The following is a 20,596-nucleotide window of genomic DNA, read 5'->3' on the forward strand; positions in this document are numbered from 1 at the left end:
CTATACATGTCCTATTGTTGAGATCTTAAGAAAAGAATCAAACATTTAAACATGTATGCTTTTTGAAGGAGAAACATCTCTATTTTGTACTTTTAACAACTTTTCAACTTTGATGTATATTTAAAACTACATGTTGTAAATTTAACATAGTAACACATATTGATATTACCACATAAGCATATTATTGCCCACATGAGCATATTATTGAAGAGAGGACCAAGTATCTTGTTTCCCAAAAATAAGACCTAGCCGGATAATCAGCTTTAATGTGTCTTTTGGAGCAAAAATTAATATAAGACCTGGTCTTATTTTACTATAAGACTGGGTTAATATAATATAATACAATACAATATAGTCTAGTGTAACATAACATAACATAACATAACATAACATAATACTTGGTCTTAATTTTTGTCCAAAAGACGCATTAGAACTGATTGTCTGGTAGGTCTTATTTTCGGGGAAACACAGTAATGTTTATCATCCTCCCTTTTTCTCTATAGAAATTCTATACCGGGCCGGCCCGGTGGCTCAGGTGGTTGGAGCTCCGTGCTCCTAACACCAAAGGCTGCCGGTTCGATATCCACATGGGCCAGTGGGCTCTCAACCACAAGGTTGCGGGTTGGACTCCTCAACTCCCGCAAGGGATGGTGGGATGTGCCCCCCCGCAAATAGCAACATCAACTGGACCTGGAGCTGAGCTGCGCCCTCCACAACTAAGACTGAAAGGACAACAACTTGAAGATGAATGTCACCCTCCACAACTAAGATTGAAAGGACAACAACTTGACTTAGAAAAAGTCCTAGAAGTACACACTGTCCCCCAATAAAGTCCTGTTCTCCCTCCCCAATAACTAACTAAATAAATAATAAAATAAACTACTCTTTAAAAAATATATGTATTAAAAAAAAGAAATTCTATGCCAATTTTGGTATCCTTCCAGCAATTTCATTAGGTTAATAAAAACTTTTATTGGATTGGACATCTAATTTTTCCAACTTTCTTTCTAACTGTAGCTTTAAACTATTTATGGTGACCTGATTATGCTTACTTTTCGTTAAAGAGTCATTAAGAAAAAAAATTAAAGAAAAAAAAATTACCTATCTAGATGTGATAACTGGCTAAAACCTATTAAAAGGTCAAGCTGAAGAGGAAAATGATACAGATATTCAGAAAATGATTTAAAAATTTTAAAGAAAGTTGGAATTAGTGTAATTCCACTCTATCCACTCATACAAATCTACTGCCCATCCAAAGGGAAAGAATTCTTGCACATCATGACACACCTGATACACATAAGCAGACCTGGATTAAAGTAACTTTAATTCTACATATAACACGGTGATACACCATAACATTGGGCATATAAAGTCAGATACAAAAGAACATATACTGTATGAGTACATTATATAAAGTTCAAAAACAGGCAAAACTAATCTATCATGTCAGAAGTCAGAGTAGTGGTGTCCTTGGGAAGGGAAGCAGCACCTGGAAAGACAGAACGGGAGCTCCTAGGGTATTGCAATATTCTAATTTGTGATCTGAGTTCTGATTATCCATGTATGCAGTTTGTCAAAATTCACAGAACTGTACACTTACGACAAGCATTTTTTGGATCTAAGCTTTCTTCCAAAACATTTTAAAAATAACATTCACTGCTTTCTCACTGTTATGTATTTTAACATGTAAAAAGAGAAGAGGGTCTGACGTCCCCACATAGTTTTCAAGGGCCTCAATAACTTATCCCAACCCTACAAATCCAACATAATTACTACATCCTTACAGCCTTACAATCCTACATCCTTATTACTCCTCAGTAAAATATTTCATGCCTTTATTCATTCCCCATTCCCTTTGACTGAACCACATACTAATCAAAGTTGAAATAATGCCTCACTTCCATTTATTTTTTCCAGCTCTCCCTTCTCTCATCTCCTTTGCTTTAACTGACCCACATAAAGAGCACCTATTATCTACTTATTTTTATCTATGTGCCAAAACTGTGGTAAGTTATCTTACAAACATTTCATTCACTCCTCAAATTAAGTGTTATCGCCAATAGAGATGAGAAAACATGCTCAGAAAAGGGAACTTGTCCAAAGTCAAAAACTTGTAAGAGGCAGGGTCAAGATTCAAATCCAGATCTATCTGGCTCCGAAGCCCATGTTCTTAGCTCCAGTGCTAAACTGTCTCTGCATCTTGTAATTAGTATGTTATTAAATGTTACTTTGTCCATATTAGTCATGTTTTATTATCTATTTTATATAATTCTACTATCCAGATTGTGTACAAATATACCAACTTACCAAGTCGTATCTCATCTACCTTGAACTAAGCTATGAGGCAATTACCTATTTGGAAAACAACCAGGATGCAAAAATACGCACTTCAAAAAATGACAATAAAAATTCAAAGTATGCATCATCACCGATTTATTCACTACAGGTCATACATATTATTGACATAAAGCCACCTTAATTCCTTATAATGAAACCCATTCATCTTTATTTTCTGTATATATTAATAAGTTATATAGTTTTCATTTTCTAACACAGTAAAAGTAAAAAATAATTAAAAGACTGCTAAATATAGGAACAATAATTGCAATATGAAGTGATAGCTGAGAGCAATGAAACAACACGTAAGATTAAAAAGAGCAGCCCAATGTTACATAGGACAGTAATAAACACAATGATCGGTATCATGACCCTAACCAAAGAGAAAAAGTTAAAATATAGTTGATATGTTCTTCAGAAGGTAGAGAAATATATCATAGTTCTAGAAATAATTTTATCCCAAATGTTTAAAATGTACATTTCAGAGCTCAGCCAGTAGGTAACTTGCTCCTTGAGGGCTCCAAATCAACAAACAGTCCTACAATATATACAATACTCATTAGTTACTACTTATTCCAGCAATATGACTTATCTACTATTGTACTTGTTTTTAGAAAGATTGTAAAGGATTGAAAGCAGAGGTTTTAAAATAAAAAAACAATGATGGGATCTGAATCCTACCTCTCTCTTAACTGCCAATATGACCTTGGGCTAGTTAGGCAGCCCGTGGGCCCCACCTTCCTCATCACTTATACAGGGATATTAATAAATGTTTCCTAGGTATGTAAGAAGATTCAATTAGGTAATTTAAGTAATGTTTTTTAACACAGTCCTCAACATATAATAAGGTTCAAAACATGGTAGCTGCTGGAATTTTTTGTAATCAAAGACCATGTCTTGGGGTGGCCATTTGCTCAGTTGGTTGGAGTGTGGTGCTGGTAGCACCAAAGCTGCTGGTTTGATCTCCACATGGACTACTGTGAGCTGTGCCCTACTTTAAAAAAAAAAAAACCTATGTCTTAAACATCTAGCAACCAGAACAACGCTGGACACAGTAGTGGTACTCAATAATTACTTGGTGACTAGCCTGTGAAAGGAAAGGAAAAGAGTAAGAGTCTCTCTCTAACAGCATATGGCAGTGCACAACCTGATCACACCTACTACTTTTTATTTGTAAATAATTATAAAAGAATAAAAGAACTGTTTCTAAAGAAGAACTAGGACTTATTACTAAAAAAATATTATTTTATTAAATTTTTGGTTAATTTAAAAATTTTATTAACAAACATAGCTGTTCAACAAAGGAACAAACTGCTCTGAATAAGCTACCTACCAGTGGAAGGTTTGACGGATGACATCCGTCACATACTGTAGAGATTTGTTTTGAATGAGAGTTCTAATAAAATAATTTCTGAAGTAGCTTCTAAATATGCTAAAAAATAGACCTAATACTTATATACAAACATATCTCCCCCTAATCCACTCATATTCAAGTACCCCAGATAAATATTTAGTGGCAACATAATTATGTATTTTAAAAATAACTACACTTTTTCTCTGTGATACCTTTACAATATATAAATAATTATTGATGTAAGTGAAAAAATATTCCTAGGACTCAAACGTAAAGCCTAAACTTTTTAAATAAAACAAAACAACTATTAGAAGAAATAATAAGATAGCAAAAGGCAACTGCAACAGTTTATCCAAATATCTTAATCTCCTCTTTTTCATTTCCTTTTAAAAATAACTAGCATCTTTTAAAATGTCTTCCATTTTGCTAAGTAAAAACAATAATATATATATGTGTATTCAAAACAATCTTGTAAAATGAATACACAATGCTAAATTCTCCCCTAACAAAGGAGAAAAAGGCTATTTTAAGGTTCTTATAAATATATAAAGTGATTTAAATATTTTAAGACTATGCTAATCTAAAATTTAACTCATTCAACTTATAAAATCTCATGTTAAAAATTCTTATATGACATATGAAATCTCATGACATAAAAATTAATACAACCTGCTTTGTACCAAGTTATGCCATTCAAAAATAACACTAGAAATTATAACCTAAGTAATAAAATCACAAGTCATTCTAAATAAACAAGGTAGGAAGTACCTGTTTGTATTTAAATATTCCATTATCATGATTTTATATTAATACCACATGTGACAGACAGGATTGAAAACTTATCTATAACACATACATTCCACAATATTCCACTTGCCACCTGGTCACACACACAGAAATTGCCACATAGCTAAATGTTCCAGTTCACAGCTCACCTACCTCCAACCACTGGAGTCTTCTCACTCTTTCTGCAACTCTATCCCCCTCAGTTTTCCTTTTTTCTTTTTTTTTCCTTGGGGGTAGAGGGTGGTGGTGATGGTGGAGTGGTTAAGGTTAGGGAGTATATTATAGGAATTGTGAGTAGAAAAAACTAGGGCAATTAAAAGCTTTAGTATATGAAGGATGAACATTAAGCATGGAAATAATTAGCAATACTATTTTAAGATGGGATTTCTCAAAGTATGAAAGTACTGATAAAAATATGTATGTGCACACATCTAAAAACAGTTAAATACACTTTTATCTGGCAAGCTGTTCCTTCTTCGCCACTAAAAGTAAATTACTTGGCAATCTTCTATATTTACAGCTTCTGTGTCTCTTTACTCTTTATATAAGAAACACATGAAACGACACTGGATTGTGAACAAAATTACCAAAATTCCTGCAAGTGGCAGTTCAACTCTCATTTTGCTGCTTTAATAGAGGAGTAATTTCCCCAAACATTGTTTATCCTTTACCCAAAAAACCAGAGGCCTGGGTAGGATATCTAGATTTGGCAATGAAACATTCCATGTTTTTCAGGATAAGCTTAATTTCAAATATTTCACATCACTGTCAGGCCACGTTTGATTTTAGACATCAGAAAATATAGTCATTTTAGTGTTAAAAGCAACAAAAACATTAACCATCCCATTTACAGTGTCCATTTCCAAAGTGCATACATCTATTACACAGATAAGTTTGATAACAAACTTACAGCGCCCTGTGAACCTGCGGCATTACTGCAGGGCAGAGGGGACACAAAACAATGAAGAAAATAATTTGTGCTCGGGTTTGGAATGCAGCCAAGCATTTCTGGACTCATCGTCAGCAGCACACAATTACTTCCAAAGATGTCTAACCTCAGTCCAGCCCAGCACTGCCTTCGGCGGTCAGAAGAACCCTACCTAGAAATGTAATCAATCCTCAGTACTTAAGACATTACAAAACACACCACCAACTTCTCACTAATATTTCCTTCAAAAACTGAATATGCCAGGAGTATGTGAGCTCACAAAAATAAGCTATGACTTTTTTAAAACACTGATCCAGAGCTCTATTCAAGTGCTCCCTTAAGCGAACATCTTACAGGTGTCAGCACTTCTATGAAGTCTTCTCTCTAGGTCATTCCGTACCTATCTCGCATGTTTTCCTGAATTCCTCCAGCTTTGGATCCCTTCATAAAGATAACTGGCAGGGGCTTCAAATAGTACTGTCTTATACTACGTCCTAATACAGGCATATCCCAACCACAGTGTAAATTCCTTGAAGCCAAGAATTATGCCTTCCTGATTTATAATAACACTTACCAACCTGATTATATAATATAGTCATCAAAAATATTCTGACTGACATTAACAAACCACTACAAATCCAAAGTCTTAAACATATTGGGGTACAAAATGATAAAATAACTAAAGGAGTCAGATTCTTTTAAATCTTGGTAATTAAGGTTAGAACTCTTCTGTATTTCTTACTAGACTCAGTGACTCCTTACACAGAATATGTGTGAAGCCTCAGCATATCCTCAATTTTATTATATTTTATATAAAAGTCATCATTACCAGGTACACCATTCAGTTTATGCAATCTGTCGGGCTCCATGACTATTAAAGAAAAATTTTAAGAATATATTTAGGTTTAGGTTCTCTTTCAATCCCTATGACTTTGGACATATGAATGTTATATTTAGCTGGTTTTACATAATTATTTTCAATTTAGTTTGGTATGTGTATAATTTTGTAAGTACATTCATCGCAGAGATACAATTGTAAAGTAGCTATTCAGCCTTAACCTAGCTACCACACTAACAAAATAATCACAGATAATACAAAACAATGGATGATCCAAAAAGCACAGTCAACTCTCAATTATTCATACGTGTATCACCTAATAAATGAAGTGAACCTGTTTACTTCCACTATTTAATAGTATTTACTTAGGAAATAAAAAATGATGCTAATAATTCAAACACAAAATTTCAGATACATCAATTTATTGTAGGGGAGGAAATATAAAATCTTCCCAAGGCACATATAAATAATGCTATTTAGAGTATATATTTAGCACTCTTCCACCATTATTCACCTTTTTATTAAGTACAGGTAACTGAGAGTGGACTGTATTTAGCTTGGTGACTGAGGTACAGATACACAGGCATGCAAACCATTCACTCACCCCACTGTGCTTTTCACAGCCCTATTTTCAGTAGCCTGAGACCTGGGAGGGGAGGAGGCAGCAAGTCACTGCAGATGATCACTTAAAAGGAAATTGAGAGTTAACTATAATTTACATTTAAAGTGCTATGAAACACCATCACTCCTACATGTATTCATTACTGTTTATGGGGATACTTCTCACAGTGATTTAACTAGGCTATAAATGCTTTCTCCTTAACCTTTCAATATACCAGAAACCTTTCAATATACCAGAAACTGTCTTCGAATCACAAAGACAGAAAGCGAAAGTGCTACAAATGTAATGCAGCATGCATTTTAGGACATGAAGTCCAGAGAGGTTAACTAGCAACCCCAAATCATCCTGAGGTTAAAGGAAGGGCAGAACAGTTCTCCAGACTCCAACTTCAATGCTACAGTCTCACAACCCTTTCAACCCAAAACTGTCTTCATGGCTTCAGAGATCACAATCCTACTAATTTTCTTCTCTTCTGCTGGCCCCTTTTTTCATACTGATTCCTCCACTACGATATACACTCTTATCAGTTTATCCTCTAACACTCATATCATTAGCTATTTCTCCATTTACATTCTTCCTTCTCTCAATGCCCTATGCAGAGAACAATCAGATTACAAGTTCACAACTATTAAAACTTCCATTCCAGTATTTGCTGCTATCTCTTACACTTCTCTGATAGTCAATTGACTTAAACGCAAAATGCAGAGCTCATCATCATCCCTTCCAAAATGATTTCTCCAGTTCATGGCACCATCAGGAATGCAAACTTAAAATGCTCTTTTACTTCTGCTCTCCTTGATCCAGTTCTGTACTATTTCTTTTCCAGTCTCTTTCTCCATTTTTTTCATATACTAAATACATCAGTTACTATACGGTAGGTAATGGGGAAGAAGCTAAAGATCCAGTGAAGGAAAAAGAACTGAACAAAAAACTTTAAATACATGATATTTAGAAAGAAACAGAGATGTGGAAAAGGAGGAAGCAATGCGATGACTAGGAAGAATTTCCAGAAGTGGCATGTAACCTAGACCTTAAACGAGAATTTCCGTAAGTAGTAATGCAAATGGAACTCCAGGCAGAGGGAAAAAAACCTATGACAGGTCAAGTAAATAGAAGCTACATGCCATGTGCAAGGAATAACAAACAATCACCTTTAACTAAAGCAAAGATTCTCAAGCAGGGCCATAGCACAATCTCCAAGGGGAAAGATCAGGAAAGGGGAGGTGGTTCTTTAAGCTAGCACTCTCCCCAATCCCTCTGAGAAGTACCATGTGTAAAGAAGGGATGGAATGTGTTACATAAGTGAACTATGCAGAGAAACAGATAAAATGAGAATAGCATGATTAATACAGTACAGAAGAAAATTCTGAAATAAATCATAAAAGGCCTTCAATGCCAAGCTAAGGAATTTGGACTTTATTCAGTGCGCAAAAATGAGCCAGTACAGCATGAGTGTGAGACTATATGTGTGTTTTGTTTTTTTATTTAGGGGAATGACAAGATCAGCTCTAGATTTCAGGGACATAATCTTGACAATCGTACAGCAGAGGGATTGAAAACAGGTGAGAGAAAAGATTTTACTATCATCCAAAAGAGATAATGAGGATGTGAACTAGAACAAACAATGAGAATCGGAGAGATTGGATTCAGTAGGTATTTCAGAGGCAAATTGGAGGAACTTGGCCACTGAACAAAGAGGATGAGTGAGCAGCAAGTCTCTAGCTTGAATAACAGGGTGGCGGTGGTACCTAGGAAGTGAGAAGCAGGTATGCTACAGGTGCAACACTTGACACATCACCACTTTGACATGATCACCAGACACAGATGCTAACATGTTCTGTAAGCTTAGAAGGAAATGTCTAAATAAAAATGTAATTATCATAACCATCTCAATTCATGGATTTGTGAGGCCAAGAGTGAAAAGGCTGCTCAGGGACGTAGCACCAGAAGTAGAGAGGAAAAGAAGACAAAAACAGAACCTCAGAGCTCATTTGCTTAAGGAGCTGGTAAACCAGCCAGTAAGAAAATCAGCAGCCGGAGAGGTAAAGAACCAGGAGACTATTTCACAGAAGTCAAATGAGGAAAGAGTTGCAAGAATAGCAATAGTAGAAGCCACAGTGCACAAGCTGCAGTTATTCACTCACTAGCCCTGTGACCCTGGCAGAATTACTTACCTTCCAAGTTCAGTCCCTTGGAATTTCAAAGCTTATATCCTCAACTGTAAAATAAGGATAAGAGTACCTCAAAGAACAGCTGAAGATTAAGTGAGAAAATATATGTCAGTACCTAGAACAAAACTATTAATACTACTACTAATAGAATGAGGACTTGAAAATGCCAATTAATTTTGCATGAGGTTACCAGCGTTCTTTAAGAAACTATTTTCAGTATGGGGAGCGCTGTGCTTGCAAGGCTTCGAGTATAGTGCTTAAGGAAGAAAGCAGTGGAGTGAAGATGAACTATTCTGTCTGCAGAGCCTATAGAAACATAAGGATTTTATAATCCTTGTCTTTATCTTTCCACACTCCCACTACCATCCCATGCCTAGTATAGTACTGATCCATATGAATACAACAAATATTGCTGAACATGAGAAAAGTGAGCCAATAGGAAGGAAGACATGAAGAAGCAATCGATATTTGTTTCTACAAAGAACTTTAGAGGATAAGTATTAGGAGCATAAAATTCCTTTTCAGCTTAGTCTTGGAAAGGAGCAGAGATTCTTTAACTCAGGGAAACAGAAGCTATGTATGGGTAAAATACAAAGGGAAGAAGACAAGCGAATTCACATTAGACAGCTTCTTACCTTCTTAAGAAATAAAATAAAATTCCCTGCAGAGTAGGATTCCCAAGTCAGCATGGAATCTGACGAAAAAATTAGATGCTTCCTCCATTCTGATATTCAACTTCATTTGTGCCCCCTACATCCTAGCCTAGTTCCCCATCATCTCTTAGATTATATCAGTAGCCTCCCAGGCAGCTCCTCTTCTTGCTGACTTTACCTCTCCACCTTTCCCAAGGTGTGGTATATTCTCTTGAGCCGACATTTCCTTCCACTATGTCCATGATTATTCTTATGAGTAGTCAACCCCTCTGTAAAGCCTTCTCTGATCCTCTACCCACCAGTGAATCCTTCTCTCCTCAGGACTACTTCTGTTCCTTGCACACTTTGATTACTCAATTTATTGTTCCATATTGCAATCACTTCTTTATGTCTGTTCCAGTAAACTTCTAAAATGGGAGTAACATCATCTTTATTCCTCCAGCACTCAATTCAGCATCTAGTATATAACAAGCATTCAGTCAATGTTTGTTTTGTCTAACTGAAGTGAGCAATTAAACAGCACCAGTTAATATCCCAACTAGCAGAAATCTGAAAACAAAAAGTTAGTGTTCAAGTGATTATTCAAAAAACCTTCCTACTTTTCTAACTATTAAACATCAACTAAGACAATCACTATTCTTAGTTTTACTAATGGAAAAAAATATGTAACTCAATACTTTTAAATAAATTATATTCCAATAGTTACATCTGAATGTGTGTAATGTCCTCAGAATTAACTTTGAATACAATAATTAAAGTATACTAGGAAGGGCTCACACAGGAAAAATACTGTGTCTTTTCAAGTTATTCTGTACCAGGAAGAGATGCACAACTGGATTGATAAAAAATAGACTATCCTTGCAGTAGAAGTGGCTAAGAGAAGCATGTGGGTTTCAAAACAGATTTTGGATTACAAAACAGAGAATGTATTTAATATCGATAGCAAGTATCAGGGACTTTCACAAATTAAACAGAGTTGTCAAAACAAAACCGAAAGCAACAATTACCAATAAGTGGACTACAACATCTACTGCAATGAAATTTCTAAACTAGATCAAAATTAATCCATCAACAATTTTTAATTGAAGCAGACTATGAATGAACCACAGCGCAAACACCACTACCAAAACCAAAGAACCTTAAAACTCTCCTGGGCTTCAAGACACTTACAAGGCCAGCCAAGTTATTATTACAAGGAAATTTTCTGGAGTCAGGGAGAAAAATTCTAAGGTTCTATAAAATAGAATACCACCTTTTATCTTATGTTCACTAATACACTGCTCTTTGCTTAGACCTAATTTACTGTTAATCTCCCATTACTTTTTTACAATTGCTATATTCAAGAACTATACTTTCAACAAACTATATCCAATTTAATAGTATGCCTCAAAAAAATGAAAACTTTAATACCATAACTCTTTATTAACAAGTGTATAATATTCAAAACAATCATTTGAAATATTTTAAATGTGGTATAAATTATTTTGATTTCATAGTGTAGGAAGGCAAGTAGCATTTTATTAACATCACTCACAGAATGTCAGGTCCTATGCTGAGTACTTCCATTAAGCACTAGCTCACTTACTTTTCACATTCTTAATAATCTTTTGAAGTTCGTTCTTGTTCTCTCCCTCTCTATCCCCACCTACCCACCTCGTTTTTTTGAGATGAAGAAACCAAGAGTTAAGCAAGGTCAAATAACTTGCCCCAAATCACCTAACTATTAAGTATCACAGCTGAATTACAACCCAGAACTATTTGACTTTACAATTTGTTCTTTTCCTAAAGGAATTACGATGACCATGACCTCCATTTTATAATGAACTTTGCTAAATAACCTACACAATGAATTTCTCAAATGTTGCATTAAAAGAAATTAGGATGAGAGCAAACATTGCCTTACCATTAAAAAATATATATTATTTTTGGTTACCTAAACTTTATCTAAAACATACTGTAATCCAATCCACAAACAGCTGCCCTTCAGCTGCAACCCAGACTGCCCCCCAGTTCTCAAATTATTACTAAAGTTTAATTCCTCATGAACTTTTCTTCATGTTAGATCCACAAGCCTTCTTTTAACAATGAAATGTTTGTCAGAATAGCAATTTCTTAAACAATAGCATCACTATATAATGAATCTAACTCATATTACTTTTATTTCTAAACTTCCTTAGCATTTAGGAATACAGTTCTCATATAACCTCTCACTCTTAGTTGTATATTGTTTTTGCAATCAGTTTCAATTGGTTGTGTGTATTTCATTCCAAACTGAAGTATATTTTGTCAGAGAAAGTAGAAATACCATTTTTCTGTACTTTCTGTATTGCCTAGAAATGCCTATGGACATATAGATAGGTGTTTACTAAATGCTCAGGGAATATTGCATTTTATATAGTAAACATACAGAGTTATCTGTGTACTTGAGGAAAATTGGAGTAAACCAAAGGCATCACATCAAATTTGTACTGTACATAGCTCTTTCACAATCCAAAATTTTGACATCAACAAACTGTAACTTATTTCTAGCACCACATCCAAGCAGGTCTTTAATGCAGAAATTAGACTCAAGATCTATCTATTAAATGCTCTTTCACTTTCATCTAAAACATGTATTCTCATATATAAATTAAATCACTAATAAACTACATTTGTTACAGAACTCAAATGCTAATTTTGGGCCTTGTGGGAATTCTGTTAGGAAATTTACTAGAAAATCTTTTCCCATATATTAATATATTTCATGTACATTTCATGTTCATAATGTATGTTATATATAGTCAAGTTTCCAAAATATTACACAAAAGTCAAAAGCTTTACATCTTTCTACACTAATATTCAAACGCTATCTGCTGAAAAAAATGTTCCAATTTATACCATTAATGATCTAATTCGTTGCCATTTCTATACTTAAGCCTTATTGTATTTTAGAAATTCTTCCGCCAGTAAAAGAACATACTTCGCCCGAAACTAAGGCCCTGAACTTTCAAAATAAACAACTGCTACAAAAATGTACTCTGGTAGCTAAAGGAAAACTAGCCTTTTAGTTTATTAAATGGTAATTTTACATTATGATATACAAATTAGAGAACGCGCACTATGGTTTAAATACAGAGATGAGCCTCAACAATGAGCCTGCATCTAACACTGTAGATAGATAATGGTCAATATGACAAATACAACATAGGTTAAAAAATTTTTTTAATTTTATATAGAATATTTACAACCATTTTTTTTAAAACTGCCTAATGTGTTTTTCGAGTCTCAAAAAGGAAATTGATTCTGTACGGCTGAACCAGGTTGTATTCTAAGCTAAGGCTGGTGTGAAATATGACTTCTTCGGAATCAGTAGACCAAATCCTGTTTACCGTGGAAGAGAAAAGAAAAACCCTGTACACAACTACTAAATCTTCAGAGAGATATTGTCGAATAAACTCCAGTACGATGACTGAGAAGATATACTGGCCAGTAGCCGAATTAGATATTTAAAAATATAAGCGGGATTTACCCATTTTCGAAGGTGTAAACAAACCCAGCGCCACTGCAGAAGGTAAACAATGAACCTGCAGCGAGGGTGAGGGGGCGGTCTTTGCCAACTACAATCCCAGCCGCCCGGGAAAGGGAAACAGGAGGGAAACACAGCGTAGATCAGACACTTAGCAGTATTCACCCGCTCTAGGTTTCACTACTGAGTTATCAATGTTACGGGTCCCCCAGGGAGGTGGGCAAAGAGACAACATTTCACGCAGTCAGCCAGAACCGAGCAGGTCCGGCTTCTGCTCTGGGGGACGGGGAAGGCAGGATGTGGTCGCTCTTCCCCGACATCCTCCGGCAACCTAAATAACAGCCTCTACCTCCCTCCGGCCGCCCCCAGGATTTGGCTGCACAAGCTCCGGGATAAGAGTAAAGCGTTTCCTTGGGGGTCCAGGGAATCCAGAGGGTCGCCGGCCGCGCCGAGTCCCGCTCGGTGTTCCCCGGCACCCACAGCACCCAGAGGCCCGGAGAAGAGCTCCGGGCGAGGGAAGCAGGCACTGGGAAGGGGGATGGGTCCTGGGAGGCGGCCCCCGGCTAGGGCTCTGGCTCCCGCACCCCCACCGGTCCCGTGCGCAGCCCGCCCCTGTCCCCGGCCCCCAGACCCCGCTCCTTCCCAGCAGCGCGCCCTCCCCGGGGCCAGCGGCGCCCCGCGTTACCTCGGGTCAGATCCAGCGGGACGTTCTCCTCGCCGCTGTCATTCCGCCCTGCGTGAAATAGACACACAGACCCAATTAGGATTCGAGGGCAGGCCAGCGGCGGCAGACCTGGCTCCGGCCAGAGCCCCGCTTGCTCCCTCCGCCCAGAGCCAGGGGGAGGCAAGTGCCAGGGGTGGCGGGCGCCAAGCAGTGGGGATGAGGGCTGCAGCGAGCTTACCTCGTATTCGGAGATTCTTCAGCGAGCGGCCGCGGCCGATCGCCGCCATATTGACGGGTTTCAGTCACAACACCGGAAACCTCGCCCAATCGCGCGAGAACCCCTTCCCCTCCCCGCGCGCCTCACCCGCCCCCAGCAGCATCTCCCCCGCCCTTCCGCAGCGGCGGGCGGCGGGCGGCGGCGGCGACTCCGCACCCGGGGCGCAGCGAGCTCCGTGCCGACTCAGGGTCTCGGTGGAGCTTGCGATTGCGCGTCCTCTCATTCGGGAACGAGAGGGCGCGCGGCGGCGCGCCTGACCTTCTTGGGAGCACGTCTGCTGGGAGGGGACATTTCCCACGAGGGGAATCCCATTGATACGAGTTTATAGCTGGAGGATGCTTCCCCTCCTGCCGCGGCGGGAACCGTAGTCAAAACCGGAGCGAGCTGGGAGGAGGCCGGGATGTGGCCGGCTGACCACCTGCTAAAACCATCCTGCATGATTCTCATGCTTGCTTTCAAGCTCTGAGATAGACAGCCCCACGCCCCTTCCTAATACAGGAGTTAAAGCGATTTTTATTAAAAACGAAAACAAAACGCTGCGCAGTTTTAACATAACTCAGTTCCCTTCCTAGAGTCCTTTTGCTCCCACCAAGTTAAGACGCACGTAACAAAGTTTGTTTTCCACCCTCGCTCTCTGACCACCGAACTAAGCAGCCTTGCATTTGATCTTCAAAGCCACACTCGGCCAGGGTGCTACTAGTAAAAGTGGAAGTGGTCTGGTGGGGGGTTTTGTCTTGCTGGAGTGCAGGGTGGTCGTCCCGGGCAGCGGATGGGATTGGTGCCGCGCCCGCACGGACGCCAGGAGGCTCGGGGAAAGGGTTTCCTCTCTGCCTGGAACGGAGGACAGGCTGAGGAGGGCTGTGTCCGGGTTTTCTGTCTGTATATCTCCTACAAAAGTGGCTAATATAAATGTGGACAATTGCTAACTCTGGAGAGTTGAATTCTAGAAACTGCATTAGCTGATTAATGTATATACACCTGGCCCCTGACCCAGCAGCTTTTTCTTAAACTAGATTAACTTTAAAGAGAGGGTGGGCGTTTTGTTGCCTCTTATTTCTCAACTCTTGTCTTTCTATTCCGTGAGACTGGAAGTTAATTGACACTGGAGAGCTTGCCGTAACCACTTTTCTTTTCCCAGCTTCCTGTTAATGCAGTGTTCAGACAAATAAATGTTCAATATACGTATAATCAGTTAGTTGAGTAAATGCTCGGATTCCTTCTTTATTCCAAAGCTCTTGATGCTTTAAAAAAAAATTGGAGATACTAAAATTGGAAACACTTGACCCAAAGATTATGCAAATTATTGCAGCCATTAAAAATGACAATACAGGTCTAGTATATTTATAGGAGATAATGTTCTGGATATTAAATCAAGCGAGAGATCACAAATTTCCCATTTCATAAATGTTTAAAATAATATAAAATTAAAAGTATACAGTACTTTATAAAATATGTTACATATCTGTTATGTTACACAATAGAGAAAAGTCTCATCAAAATGTTAACTGATTATTTTTTCCCTCAGTGGTGGAATTACATATATAGTTTTTGTTCTTGTTTACTTGTCTGTAATTTTAAAATGTACTCTGTTTGTATATTCCAGCTGCTTTTCTTACTGGGTCTGCAATCAGATGTCTCATGCTGATAATGCACTTAGATTCAAGGATACAACAGAATTAGAGTAATTTTTAAAAATATCTCCTGATATCACCAATACTAATTTCAGTGACAAATTTGCAACCTCTTTTCTAGCTTTTAAGCCTTGGTGCAAATGATTATAGTGACAGCCTAAGGCAGACATCACAAAACTTGAGGTCTGGCTAGGACATGAAAATTTTTGTATTTCATCTCTCCTTGCATCACATTTCACCATTTTAGAAAAGAAGAAATCTATCAATGGAAAGTCTACCAGATTCTTAAAATTGTTCCAATTCCAACCAACACTTTTTATACTATTTTTCTTATCCCTGTCTATTCTAAATTAACTCCTTACTAATAAAATTTCACTTTCTTCTCTCATTTAGTCTTTCATGAAAGTTGAGAACAATTGACCCACCTTTAAATTACTAAAGGTACATGAGAGCCTGAATCCAATAGCCTTTCTTCTTTATAACTGTGTGTTCATATTTAAAGATCATTATTCAATTAATCCATCTCTTCCAGAAGTAAGAAATCAACTTTCTCCCATCTTACAATGAAACTAGTTTTTCCTCTGTTACGTCTCAGTCATTTGAGTGGCTGTGTTCTCCACATTTGCTCTTAAGGTGAATGGCATTTCTGGTAAAAAGAACAAGTTCTTAGTGTTTGCAAATAACACTCAACTAGGAAGCAGAAGTTTAGGTAAATTTTAGTAAGGAATACATTTCACAATGTTGTGTTTGCTTTTCAAACAACAGCACTACATTATTGATCCTAGTCAGCTTATTTGTTAAAATCTCTAACTTATTTTCCATACTAGCCAATTGCTAGCCACTCCTCTTTTTGAAACTTGTTTTTCTTCCTTATTTTAGCCTACCCCAAGTCTTACTCATTGTGTTTACTTGTTACTACTTCTCCAATTTTCCGGGTCATTTTGATTCTAATCTGGTCACTGAGAATGTGACTTCCTCTTCTTACTTTTCATTTCCTAACTAGGTTACATTTGCTGTGTGAATGAATGTTTTTTTTTCTTCTCATAGTATTAGTCATTGATAAAAAAGGTTATATGAGATTGGGTCCAGGACCACACCTCTAAGAGATAACTGCTGGATCCTGAAGCTGAAGATATAATGTCTCCATTGATAGTCACACTCTGGGTTCTTTTTTCTATCCTATTATACACAGTTAATAATTCTAGTTTATAAACAAAATTTTATCAGTTTCAGATGCAGTGGTAACATTAAACAAAGTCTTGCAAAAATTTTATTTCTCTTTATCTATCTGCCTTCTTCCATAGGCCATGTGAAGATAAAGCAAGTCAAAAACCACAATATTTGGTCAGTCTCTTTTCTGGTAATTTCTCTTTATAGTAAAATCAGACATTTAACATCTAGATAAAGGCCATTAAAATGACAGGCAATGGGCTAAATTCAACAAATGTTATAATCCTACACAGGGCTGATTATAAAGATTCCGCTTTGGTCACAGCAGGACGTAGCCTTTTAGTATTTGTTGTTCCTGTAAATTTTAATCTCTCTTACAAAAGTCTCCTTTAAATTTCATTTTTAAAAAATCTGTAAGGTATAAAGGCCCTCTATGAACACAATTTTAAATGAAGAATAAGCCTATGTTTGTAAAAAAGAAGGTACATATATTCATAAAAATCGAGAAGGGTATGCATTAAAATTTCAATAGTGATTATCTCTGGTTGGTAGAATTTTGAGTGATTTTTAACTTTTTTTCTCATTTTAATTGTTCTAAAACAAAATTTCACTTGTGTATTTTTTAAGGAAACTATTTTAGAGAAATTCTGTTGGTGATCCTAAACAACCATTATATATATTTGATTATAATAATGTGTTAAGTAATGGACCTATGAAAATTGTGCATCTCTTCATTAAAAAAAAAAATTGTCCACATACTCCAATACATGTATATTTACTTTTTTTATTAAATAAAACATAAACATGAAATAAAAATAGTTAAAAGTAATTTTTAATGTTATGTTGCTATGGCACAAATAAAAGCAATGGGCTGAATATATTTCATTATTTTTTAAAGTTCTTGTTAAAAATTTTGAGATACAGCAACTCAAAAGTCTAATTCTAAGAAAGGTTTATTTACATGTTGGGATTTAGTAGCTGAAACCTCACAAAATACAAATTAAAAACGGTAGAACTACTCTAATGGCTGCAGTTCTAAATCATAACACTCATTTTTCAATTCCATTCCTTAGTTATAAAAAGGTTTTTTATGTAATTTGGCTAATAAATATCTCTCTTAATGTCAACCTGTTTTCAAAGCCAACTGGAAGGCATATTTAAACATTTTTAGCAAATGGTTTTAAAACGCTTCGTCTAAAGATTTTAAGCAGTTAAAAAACACTGTTTTCAAGATTTTTAAGTTTGTAAATATTACAAAGGTGACACGTTTATATTTTTAATTGTCTTCACACACACAAAAATCACAAAACTGTGGAAATGTTTTCAAATACCTAAATGCTCTCTTTGTAGCACAAGTTTCTTTTGATGAGTAATAACTTAGTTATTGTTTTCACATTTACTTTGAAGGGAAAGATTAGATTTAATATTTTTAAAAAATCTGATAGATAACATGCCACTGTAAACCACCAGTCATGAAAAAAAAAGTTTGGTACTCAATAAGTATCAAACATCTGTATGGTACAAAAGATTTTCATAGTCACTCTCCTTCTCTTTCCAAAGTATGTGAAAATTAAACTGTATTTTAAAGGTCTTTATTATATGAAACTATCACATGTGGCACTATCTCTGTTCTTCTGTGAATCCCTAATATTTAAATTTCATTTATAGCAACCGCTTGTTGATTTTTCATAAAACATTGCTTTTATTAAGGAAGCTGTTCACTGATAACAATACACATTCTTTGATGCATCCTTACTTTGGTGGCACAGAAAAAAAGTAGTTATTTGTGTATTTCATTACTGAACAGAATTTAGCTAATACCATAAGCTCAGACAACTATAGAAACATCTATGCTTCCATCTAACTGTTCAGCAAAGCTTCTTTAATGCCTATTTGTTCAAATACTTTTTACTTCAAATCTGCTTTTTCTCCCCTTCTTTTCCTGTTTCCATCTTGGTTTAAAAATGTGACTGCATTTTAATTTTGCCAACAAATTATTTTCTTTGATGGTTCTTTTCAGCCACTTTTTAAAATAATAGCAATAAATGCCACCATATTCCCCACAGATATTTACCTTTTTGTCTGTTACTAAAAAGAAGTCGTTCTTTTTGCAAAGTAAGGATTCAATACTTCATGACTTCTAACATCAATGAAAAAAATACAAAAAAATTGCCTTCATATTCTGAATACTTATTTTTTAAATATTTTGCTAATCAGCTAACATCTCAATGAATAATATACATATAGAGTTAAAAAATAGTAAAGGATAATGTACGTGAATTCATATTTCATATAATTTTAATTTCAGTTTTAAAAAATTTGGCTGACTTTGTGACGTGATTAAATTACTGTTGCTTTTTTCTTTTAATGTTGATAAAGTGCTAATATCACAAGTAGAAGTATCTGATCTTTCATATCTTAAAATCCTGTGCATGTGCATTCGTTATTTATATTACATACGTGCAGTTTTTTTGCAAATTCTTTTTAAGCCATGAGTCCATTTTGTGAAGGATACTTTACACTCCTTAAATCCATTTACCTGGGCATAGTATATAGCCATGTACTCAAGTGGAAAGAACACCTGAGGCAGTTTTGTGAACTCCTCTGAATGGCAGAACTCCCAATCCTTCCTCAGGATACCTTATATTACTCATGCCTGTTTAACCTCCTGACCAAATGACAGCTCCATTGTTAATCTGTAGAATAAAACATCAATTGTTTAATTTTTTTCTTTCTTTTTCCTTTTTGGTTAAAAAAAAAAACAAACATCAAAAACCCCATTAAAAAAACATACAAACAAAACAGTACTAAAATTAGAGTGAGCAAATAGAAACTGGAAAAGAAGAGCTAGATAGAGGACAAATGCCAATAGCATACCCCAGATCTGAAGACTAGGCCACTGCCAGAAGGTAGAAAAGCAGAACGTGAGGCTTCTACATTAAGCCCAGGATCCTAGAAGCGGACCAAATGGACCCAGGTTGGTAGCGACCCCTGGCTTCTCGTAGTAGCAATTACAAATCCTTTCTGGAGGAGAGTGTGCACCATGTCAGCTCCTGGACTCTTCACAAATTAAGATGGAACAACTAAGAGCTCACGTGTTCAAAGACCATCAAACTCGTAAGAAAAAGTCACCTTAAGTAATAATAAGTAGAAAAAACTAGAATTTATTCCATGGACTCCAGATATTGATGATAGAAAACACAATATAAAGGAGCTATATGTGAAATGATATTTTTAAATGAAAGATTTCTGATTTCACCCATGATGGAGAATGGGAATTGGATTTACTTTCCCACAATAAACAATTATTAACCTAGAAAATATTATTAAAAACTGTTTTTAGGCTTTGGACAATAGATAGTGTGGCACTGTGACCTTGAAATAAAAGAAACAAACAAGGTGAGCTCCACATTCTTTCTGGCTTTTACCTGGGGACATCTTTCAAAATTCAACATAAGCCGTGGAAACCAAACAGATAACGTCAGTCTAACTAGATAAAAGAAAGAAAGCTTAAAGTTCAGAGATAAAAAGGCAATTGAAATTTGAGGGCCAGCATATTAGAGAGGAGGGAGCTGTACAGAGCAGGAGCTCCAGAAATCTGTACATGGATCCTCTTGATTATTTAGCTGAATTTTTAAGCTGCATAACCATAGGGTGAGA

At 36.3% G+C, this 20,596-nt stretch overlaps 1 protein-coding gene across 2 annotated transcripts in view; it reads right to left on the reverse strand.

Annotated features, from left to right (window-relative positions):
* The window catches only part of RICTOR (RPTOR independent companion of MTOR complex 2), a 102,791-nt gene extending 88,604 nt beyond the window's left edge, over positions 1-14,187 (reverse strand). For both annotated transcript variants that reach the window (XM_033110196.1, XM_033110195.1), the window contains exons 1-2: positions 14,097-14,187; positions 13,880-13,927 (exon numbers count right to left, since the gene is read on the reverse strand). In XM_033110196.1, the coding sequence (XP_032966087.1) occupies positions 13,880-13,927; positions 14,097-14,145 (97 nt within the window). In that variant the 5' untranslated portion in view covers positions 14,146-14,187. The remainder of the gene's footprint in view (positions 1-13,879; positions 13,928-14,096) is intronic.
* Positions 14,188-20,596: the final 6,409 nt, after the last annotated feature.

The sequence above is a fragment of the Rhinolophus ferrumequinum genome, chromosome 7 (assembly GCF_004115265.2).
Source record: "Rhinolophus ferrumequinum isolate MPI-CBG mRhiFer1 chromosome 7, mRhiFer1_v1.p, whole genome shotgun sequence".
NCBI classification, from domain to species: Eukaryota; Metazoa; Chordata; class Mammalia; order Chiroptera; family Rhinolophidae; genus Rhinolophus; species Rhinolophus ferrumequinum.